The 9,073-nt window shown below is 69.0% G+C and overlaps 1 protein-coding gene across 6 annotated transcripts; it reads right to left on the bottom strand.

The window, feature by feature from the left end:
• Window positions 1-352: 352 nt before the first annotated feature.
• Window positions 353-8,166, bottom strand: CSF3R (colony stimulating factor 3 receptor). 6 transcript variants are annotated; one of them, XM_026086026.1, is made up of 17 exons: window positions 8,003-8,166; window positions 7,024-7,452; window positions 6,621-6,920; window positions 6,330-6,450; window positions 6,056-6,243; window positions 5,354-5,508; window positions 5,018-5,171; window positions 4,813-4,895; window positions 4,512-4,725; window positions 3,979-4,167; window positions 3,549-3,650; window positions 3,255-3,401; window positions 2,574-2,714; window positions 2,252-2,342; window positions 1,898-1,979; window positions 1,378-1,567; window positions 353-1,096 (listed from the first exon to the last, which is right to left on the bottom strand). In XM_026086026.1, the coding sequence occupies exons 2-17, from the start codon at window positions 7,091-7,093 to the stop codon at window positions 1,074-1,076; spliced, it is 2,250 nt and encodes a 749-aa protein (XP_025941811.1). In that variant the 5' UTR covers window positions 7,094-7,452; window positions 8,003-8,166; the 3' UTR covers window positions 353-1,073. The 6 variants fall into 6 exon arrangements, with proteins under 6 accessions (XP_025941811.1, XP_025941808.1, XP_025941809.1 ...); XM_026086023.1 differs by having other exon boundaries at window positions 353-1,567; window positions 7,024-7,119; window positions 7,377-7,452; window positions 8,003-8,164; XM_026086024.1 differs by having other exon boundaries at window positions 353-1,567; window positions 7,024-7,119; window positions 7,377-7,449; window positions 8,003-8,164.
• Between the last annotated feature and the right edge of the window lie 907 nt (window positions 8,167-9,073).

Raw genomic sequence — 9,073 nt, 5'->3', positions numbered from 1 at the left:
GGGGAGCCGGTGGCCATGGCGCCGAGCGCGGTGCGATGTTCTCCCGCCATCCGAGCGGCCCAGGAGGCCCAAAGCAGAAAGGTGCCTGTCCCGGACACCTCTCTAGTCCCAGCCCGCCGGGCTCGAGGTCATTTATAGCGCTGCYGGATGAGGCAGCTCCGTTCCCCTGATGGAGGTCAAGGGAAGTCTAGGGGCKCTTGGGTGCCTAAACCTCATCGCGGCGCCGGGCCGCGGGCGCTTTGGTGCCGCCTCGGCGCTGTGCAGGGTGTTTCACAGCTGCAGCTCCACTCGTGTCCTGCTGCCAGCAGGTTGTCGTGGAGCCCTGGCCTTCACGGAGCCTTTCTGASCCTGGTTCGCGGAGAATATCCCCCCTTTTTATTGTATGAGCACGTGGAAAAGCAGAAATAAACAGCACGGGGTGACCTGGGGGTTCCCAAAGTGCAGCGAAATCCCTTAGCTGCCTAGCGCCGCCGGGCAGCTGAACGGTGAGCTTAAACGGTGAGGTAGGGAGCTTGGCGGTCTCTTAGCTAGGTCGCTGCAGGGTCCTTCCCCGCAGCGCGGCGCTGGGACGGCTGCAGCGGCAGGGACGCGGCCGAGGCCGGGCTCGGGGGAGCACACGCTGCCCGCGCACCCTGCACTCCCCTCGCAGGGGTCTTTCCTCCGCTGCGTCAAGTCTCTCCTCCCTTCGTGCCCACAGCAAGGCCTTTGGAGCCGGGTGCTGATCTGCTCGTGGGAGCTGGGGAGATGAGCAGGAGCCTCAGCAGGACATGCCCCRGCCTGGCTCTGTGCGGGGCCGGGATTGCTCTGCTCCGTGTCTCAGTGCAGGGCACGGAGCGGAGGATGCTCAGCTCCGCGTCGGGGCTGCCCCGAGCCCGGGGCACGGCTCAGGCTGCCTGCAGGCAGGGCCTGCCCGGCCCGACTGGGGCAGGGGTGCTCTGGGCATGTGGTGCTGAGCCCAGCTGGATGTCCCTTCCGGGAAGGCGCAGGGGTCTGGGCCAGCGGGTGCAGTCATTAGTGCTTCCCATTGCTTGGCCTCTGCGCAGAGCTACAGTCTCTGGAAGTCACAGAGCTCCTCAGCCCCACCGATCTTCAGGCCCTGCAGCAGGGGGAAGTTGATGAGCGGCTCCTCGAGGAAGCCCTTGTCCTCCTTGCTGCCCTGGCCGTACAGCCTCTCCGGGGCGACCCCCTGGAACCACAGGTTCTCATAGGACTTGGGGCTGGGGGTGCCATCGAAAAGCAGGGGCTGGGTGGAGCTGGACCGGACATAGAGGCGAGATGGGATGTGCTGCTGGCCCTTGTAACCRTCCCCGACCACCTTCGCATACTGGACTGCCTCGCCTCCATTCCTGTAGCACCTCTGACTCATTTCTGACGTGCCTCTGCTGCTGCTCGGTGTGCCAGGTCCATCCTGCTGGACGTAGGACTTGGACAGGTCTGGGAAGCCACTGGTGGTTTCTGCCATGGGGTCCTTGCCCCACGGCTGTTTCCCTGCTACCCTTTCAAGCACTGTGACAGTAGAAATGGTCGCCAGGCCGGGCTCCCTCACGCCAGGGATCTGCAGAGGCTCCTGGAGGAACAGCGGGTTTTCAGCCTGGCCGCCACGGCACGGAGGTGTTTGCAGGATGCGCCCCCTCCTCCGTCCCCCTCATGGCACAGCGCRGGGGAAGCTCTCTGCGCCCCGGGGCACACTGCACTCGCCCAGCCCCAGCGTGGTCCCCATCCCTGGGCTCCTCCGGGCCGTGCAGAGCACAGAGGTGCTGTGCCTTGGTAAGAGCATGGCCACAGCCTTGGCTGCTCACGAAAGCACGGTGCAGCATCTGCGCAGGTGCTTGGGTGGGAAACGGGGAGGCAGTGGGGGATTGGGGAGGTGCGGGGAGAGCAGACTGCCAGGTCCCACCTGCTGTAGCTCTGCTGGCACCCATTTGCCGAGGCTGCTGTTGGCAGGGTCGGGGACGCTGGGCCAGAACTGCTTCTTCACCCTGGTGGTTGCAGAACAAGAAGGGTCAACGGAGGACCTGAAATGAGGTGGCTTGGGGCTGACCTGATATGAACACATCAGGCTCCCATGATTGCAGATCCCCCGAGAAAATAGTGGGACACCTCCACTGCCCACTTTTATACGCTTCCTCCAACAGACGGGCTACAGCCAGGGCTCTGGCCWTGCTCACGGCTGGAGAAAAGGGCGACCAGAGCAGCCCAGCACAGAGGAGGCCGGTCCCAGCCTCRCAGCGGGGCTCTCGGTGGCACTCACCTCCCGTTCTTCTGGAAGCAGATCATCAAAAGTATGAGCAGGACGAAGATCAGCCCAAGGGTCAGGAAGAGGAACTGGATTTCAATGTCATCTGGGAAGCAGGCAGGAGGGGATCGTTGCAGGAAGCGCCCCTTGCAGTCGGGTGGGAGCAGCGGCGGGGCGCCGCGCTGCACCTCCGCTGCGGGGCTGGGGCAGGACCCGAGGAGGGCAAAGCCCCTCACCACCCGCCTGCCCATGCGTCCAGCTGCCCCGTGAGCACGGCAGCGCCCAGGGCCGCGGGACAGGTCCCCGGAGCCCGTGGGAGGCTGCACCCCTGCCTTACCCAGCACCATGGTCACCAGGGTCAGGCTGGTGCCGTTGGTGCTGCCCGCCGCCGTGGAAGCCATGATGTGCACTTTGTACAGCGTCGAAGGCTTCAGGTCCCAGATGACGAAGGAGCTGAGAGAGGAATTCACAACGGCGCCTAGAGAAACACGGCGGCGGTTAGGGAGGCCGGGGCCCGCTGGGTGGCTTGGCCCTGCCTGTTCGTCACCCTGCATGGCCTGACCGAGGGTTTCCTCTGCAAGGACAGAAGTGCTCGACTCCAGCACGAGCGGGAAGAGCGGGGAAGGGCATAGGCTGGGCCGCAGGAGAGGAAGCAGCGTGAGCCCTACAGGAGCCGTCCCAACCCATGCCATCGGCAGAGCGGTCTGCACCGCCCCGTACAGGGCGCCAGCAGCAGCGACGTCCAGCCCGGCGGGGTCCGGGAGCAGCCCTGCGGCCACCCCGGGATGCCGCGGCGGAGCTGACCCGCTCTCCTGGAAAGGGAGCACTGGGAGCTGCGTTGCTCCAGCCGGCTGCACCCCTTTGGGTCTCTGCTGGCGGGGGGTACCCATACGGTACCCAGACATGTGCGTGGACCCATCTGCACTCTGACCAAGGGACAACACCTGCTAAGGTCCCCACCCGGCCCAGCCGTGGCTGGGCAGAGAGCAGGGACAGCAACGACACAGGCAGGACTCACTAGACACATCTGCAGTGCTGTTGGCCCAGAAGATGGTGTAGTTGGTGATGAAGCCGTTCTGCATCTCAACGGGAATGGGCTCCCAGCAGAGCTCAGCGTGGGACTTGCTGATGCTCTTCAGGTGGAGCTTTGGGGCACAGGACGGGGCTGGAAGGGAGCAAGAGCAGTGAAGGGGCACTGTGCGGAACAGCAGCCGCGGGGCAGGGGGGCAGGCTGGGCAGGAGAAGCACCGAGTGGCGACTCCGACGCCTCCAAGGTGCGGGACCTGCATGCGGCTGCTAGGAGCGCACGTACCCTTCTGCTTGGAGTAGGCTGCTGTGTAGACAGGCACCCCTACGGCATCCTTGTAGAGGGGRTACACCGAAATGTTGTACTGCTGGAAGGGCTCGATGCCGTCTGCAGTGAAGAGCAGAGGGAGAGCGGGGCGTTTGGGGGCTCCAGCTGCCGAGAGCCCCGGGCRTCCCTGCGTGCCGGCCCCACGCAGCCTGCCCGAGCGGGGCTGGCCTGGCCACGACCTGGTGCATTGCCCGGGGCGCGGAGTCAGAGCAAGGAGGCAGGATGTGGGGCGGCCTCGCGGCAGGTTTTGGCCCTGGGGCAGTCGGGCCGGGAGCCCTGGACCGTGACACGGGAGGTGTCCAGCCTCCAGCAGGCAGCGAGCCGGCCCCGGCGGGGAGGAGGGCCGAGACCCCCCCGGTGCCCCCGCTGCCGCTCGCCCCAGGCTCACCTTGGATCAGGGCCCTGGTGGTGCCCCCGTCGCGCTCCCTCTGCCAGCAGGCGCTGCAGCTGGCCGGCTCCGAGGGCGTCCGGTGCCACTCCAGGATGTAGCCGGCGGCCGGGGCCGGCGGTGCCTCCCAGTGCACCCAGAGGCTGCGCTCGCCACCRGGCACGGCCTGGAGACCTGCCAGGGGCTGCCCTGCAGCGGGACGACACGTGCTGCCAGCCCCAATGGCAGGGAGGACGGGAGCATCCCGTCCCCAGCTCCCTGCTCCCACCTCGCCTCCCGGCGCAGCCTGCCCGGGCTCCCGCGCTGCCCCGCGCAGCGGTTTTGCACCTCACGGGCAGCCCCGAGCTTGCACACCCTGGCGAGCACCTCCGCCAGGACTGCGGCCGTGGGAGACACGATCAACCCCCTGCGGCAGGGCAACGGGCAGGAAGGGGGCTCGGGGCCCTGCCTGCAGCCCCCGGGCTGCGAGGTGCCGGAGGGCTGCGGGAGACGCTGCTCGGCCGCGGCCGCGGGAGGTTCGCGCCGGCACTCACCCGTCTTCTCCAGGAGGACGACCTCCGTGGCGGCCGACTCGCCGGCAGCGTTGTAGGCGGTGAGATAGACCCTCCTGGCCCCCGCCGGGGCGGAGAAGTTGCACCGGGTGTCCGTGGTGTCRCAGACGGCGGGGGGCTCCCGGCCCCTGCGCCGGGGGCTCAGCGCCACGCGGTAGCCCAGCAGCCTCCCGTTCGCCTCCCGCCGCGGCGGAGCCTGCGGGCGCAGAGAGGCRGGATGGGACGCTGGGGCGGCTCCGCCGCGGCGGGACCCCCCCGGGCGCTCACCGCCCACCCACAGTACCTTCCACTGCAGCTGGACCTCGACCCTCTGGCCGGCGCCCGTGGGCCGTGTGCTCCACCACGCGTCCAGTCTCGCTGTCGGGGCTGTCGCGGGAGAGAGGCGGAGAAGATGCCGCGAGGGGCACGTGTCCGCGGCCGGCGCCCCGCGTGCAACCCCGATGGCCCGCGCCAGCCGTGCCGCTGCAGCCCGCRGCGCCTGCACCCACCTTTCTCGTGGGTGGTGAAGTTCCTGCCCGGGCTCCACTCGCTCCAGTAGCCCCCGGGCGAGGGCCGCCGGCAGCGCATCTGGAAGTGGTACTGCGTCCCGAAGAGGAAGCCGCAGTGCTGCGTCGGCCGCGCCTGGCCGCTGATGCCGGGCACCTGGGGGCAGCCGGAGCGGGGGCTGCGTTAGCTCCCCGCCGGGGCGGCTCTGCCAGTGCATCCCGCCCCGGAGCCGGAGCCGGGGCCGGGAGCAGCCCCCTGCGTAGGCGTGGGGAGCACTGGTGCCTGCCCGCCGCAGCGCAGCACCGTGCCGTGCAGCCCCGGCGCCCGGCGTCGCTCACCAGCGCCCAGGCCAGGTCCTCGGGGCTCCTGTAGCGCAGCTCGCACTGCAGCTCCATGTGCGCGCTGGTGCGGGCCGCTTCCCAGGCCACGGAGATGCAGTCGGTCTGGTAGGGGACCGACCGGATGCTCTGCAGYGTGGGAGGGTCCAGCTTGGCTGGGGGAAAGCCAGGGAGAGCTGGAGATGCTGGGAACGGGCAGCGCCCGGCTCCGCCAGGGCTGCGTCCTCGCACGTGTCCGAACGCCGYGAACCGCAGCCCTGGCTCTGGCCGGCTCCGCGGGGGATTACACGGAAATGTCCCCAAAACATTTTGCTGCTTTGCGGGCGGCCCTTCCCCGGGTGCAGACCAGGGACGACCAGTCGCACTGTCTGAGAAGGTTTCTTTTTATAAATAGTTTATGGGAGCCGAATGTATTTTTAATAGACCTCCTCAATAAATGGGTAATCAATTGCTGGTGAGAGCTGCGGAGAGCAGCAGGTCAAGCGATGGCTCATACCCAGCTGGCACACGCCGCTCCGGTCTATAGTACGGCTTTGGCACCTATTCATCATCGCAAGCCATTTTTCACGGTAACCGGCGTGTAAAATATGACCTAAAAACCTGGCGTGCTTTAATGGCGCTCTAATATCCCTCCCTCGCTGATAATTAGCTTCCCCGGCCGGCGACGTCCGCCCGGGGCAGGAGGCTGCCGCCGTCACTCACCCACRTCCATGGGGTCGATGCAGAGGCGCTCCGACTCGGCGGTGCCCAGGGCGTTGCGGGCGGACACCCAGATGTCCATTTTCCGGTAGAGCTGGAGCAGCCTGCGGGGCACGGTGCAGCGGCGGCCGCCGCCGTGCGGGGTGCAGCCCGTGACCGCCTCGCCGGCGGCCTCCCGCTGCGCTCTGCTCCTGCGGGGCGGACGGGAGGGCTCGGGATGAGCGGGGCAACCGGGCCGGAAAGCCGGGGCACGGCGCGGGATGTCTCGCCGGCTTACGTGGCGCACTTGAGGGCGACGGCGGTGGGCAGGCTGTCGGCTCCCCGCTCCCACTGGCACGTCAGCCCGTAGTCGCTGAGGTTCAGCATGCAGGTGAGGTTGGAGGGCTTCGCAGGCGGGTCTGCGCGGAGAGCAGCCGCAGGAGCCTGAGCAAAGCCCGCGTCCCGGGAGCGGCGGCGTGCCCGGGGCCGCCGAGACGGAGCGCGGAGGGCGGCTCCGCAGCCGGCGGCAGAGCCGCGGCTCCCCTCCGCCGCCAGCCCCGGCCCCGCGCGCCCCGCGGAGCAGACTTACAGCCCGCCTGGATCTCGGCCATGCCGACGCGCTGCCGGGTGCCGTTCCACTCCACGAGGCACCACAGCCTGGCCTGGCTGCGGTTGAAGTGGGGCACGGTGAGGTTGGACACCTCCGTGCCCCCCGGGCCCTGCTGCTGGCTGCCGGCCATGGGCTCGCTGTCCAGCATCCAGGCGATGCGGATCTTCCCGCGCTCCAGCCCGCGGCACAGCTCGCTCCGGACGGCGCAGGACGCCGTGACGGCCGATCCCAGGGGCACAACGGGCGAGCCCACGGCCACCGAGGCGCAGCCGTGGGTCCCTGCGGGCAGGAAAGGGGCATCGCGTCCGGCCCCGTGGCGGCGGGGCAGGGCGGAGGGGCAGCGTCCCGCCGGGGCCGGGGCAGCGCCGGGGAAGCCACTCACCGCCCAGGGAGAGCAGCAGGAGCAGGGAGAGCCGCTGCAGGAGGGTTGTCCCCGCGCCGCGCCTGCCCATGATCCGCTCCTTGGCTTTGGCATCACCTGGAGTTCAGACACCGGCTCGTTGCGGCCAGGCAGGATGGGGTCCGGGAAGCGGCCGGATTAGATCCCCTCCTTGCTGTGACAACTGCGGATGCTTCCTGGAGCCAAACGTCCTCTCGGCACAGCCTCCCTCCTGCAGCACTGACACATCCACGGCCAGAGCGCAGCGCGGCCCCGAGCTGCCGGCGGGGCACCGGCCACGGGAACCGTGGACCCGCGCGGGGACACCCCGTCCACCAGCCCTCAACTCTGCTCACCCCGTTTCTCAGCACCGGTATCCTGAGCTGTGCTCCGGGCACGAGCTGCTCTTATCTCGGGTACCTTCTGTCTCTGCTGGGGACAGATTTGCGGTTAAGCGAGGGCTAGAGCTGGGGTTTGGGGTGGCGGCGTGCTCTGATAAGCAGAAAGAAGGAAAGGGATGAATGTGGGCGACGCAGCGGGGCCGGCCGCATCTGCAGGGCCTCGGGGTCCTGCCTGCACCCTCTCCCTGTTGCTCCCTCCTTCCACCTGCAGCCCCCGGCCGTGCCGGGAACGGTCCCCGACGTCCCTGCACCGTGCCCGGAGCAGCGGAGCCACCGAGCCGCCTCTCCTGCCCCTGCGGGGCTGCACGGCACCCCGATTCCCTGGGGCGCTCGCGGCTGTGCCCCCCTTGTGTGCCCCCCTCGTGTGCTCCCGCCAGCACCCGGCTCTGGGACTATCCTTCCCCGGAGCTGGCACCTGGGGCAGACAAGTCTGGCACAGGTAACGGAAAAGCAGCCGCTGTGGGTCGCCCCGGCTCCGGCACGCGGCCGTCCCCACCCCGCAGCCCCCCGTGCAGCCGTGGATAACGCGCGGGGTGTGCACCACCGGATCGTGCCGGCCGGACCCAGCGCCCCATCCCTACCTCGCCTCCGCRCCGGCAGCGCCCGGCCGCCGCTCACCGCCCGCTCCCAGCACTGGCCTCCGGCTCCCGGTGCATCGCCGTGCTCAGCCCATTTGCTAACGTGCTGCTTTTGCCGTTAGTTCCTCAAAACCAGTGCCGTTAATTGCTGCGACTCTGGAGAAGGTGATTGCAAAACACTTCCCGCAGGCTGCGCCTGCCACGCTCGCCGGCAGGAAGGGAGTCCAGCACCCGCCGCCCACCCACCCCAGCTGCAGCCTCGCGGGGCCGGAGGGGCCGGGGACACGGTGCTGGCAGGGGCAGCGGCAGSGGCAGGGGCAGSGGCAGSGGCAGGTGCTGCGRGCGCAGCCGGCACGGGGCAGCTCCCAGCTCCCAGCCCGCTCCCGCAGCCCCGCTCAGCACCCACAGCGGGGATTGCACCTGTCCCCCCCATCCTCGTCCCCCTGAGCTCAAGCGTCCTCGCCTGGGATGCGTCTCCCAGGCTCCTGGTCCCCGGGAGCACCGGCCCCCGGCTGCTTGCGGCCGTGCGTGGACCATCCCTCCTGAAGCCTGGCTCTGGCGAGAGCAGCCCTATTTTTTTAGATTTGCTCTAAATCGCCCGCGTTCCCATCCCGCAAACTCCATGGGCCAGGAAGCGCTGCGGGACCTGCAGGGGCTCCTGGGCCGGGGCCCGTCGCAGGCAGGATCCGGCCCCCGGCCCCAGCCACTGCCTCCCAGCCCAGCGGCTCCCGGCCGGACCCGGCGACCTGCCCCGGAGCCAGGGGACCAGCGAGGTGCCGCAAGGGCCGACTGAGCCCCCGCTTTGCCGCCGGTATCTCCCCACTCTTGGCCCAGGTTGGGCCCAAGGCCGGGGATTTCTGGGGCACTGGGGCACTGGCTGCTGCCCCATGGCAGCTCGGGGCCGGGGCTGGGGCCGGGGTCGGGCAGGTTGGCTCAGCCGCACCGGGTGGCACCGCATCCCGCGGGCGTGGGAAAAAGCCTGGGTCCAGCAGGACGGAGCCGGAGCATCCGGGTAAACAGGRATTGCCCAACCCGCGACACGCTCGCAGCCTTCGCAATGGAGGCATTTATTGT

Source organism: Apteryx rowi, unplaced genomic scaffold (genome assembly GCF_003343035.1).
Source record: "Apteryx rowi isolate R43461 unplaced genomic scaffold, aptRow1 scaffold_68, whole genome shotgun sequence".
NCBI lineage: Eukaryota > Metazoa > Chordata > Aves > Apterygiformes > Apterygidae > Apteryx > Apteryx rowi.
Note: the sequence above shows the minus strand (reverse complement) of the source record. Positions and strands in the feature narration are given on the sequence as shown.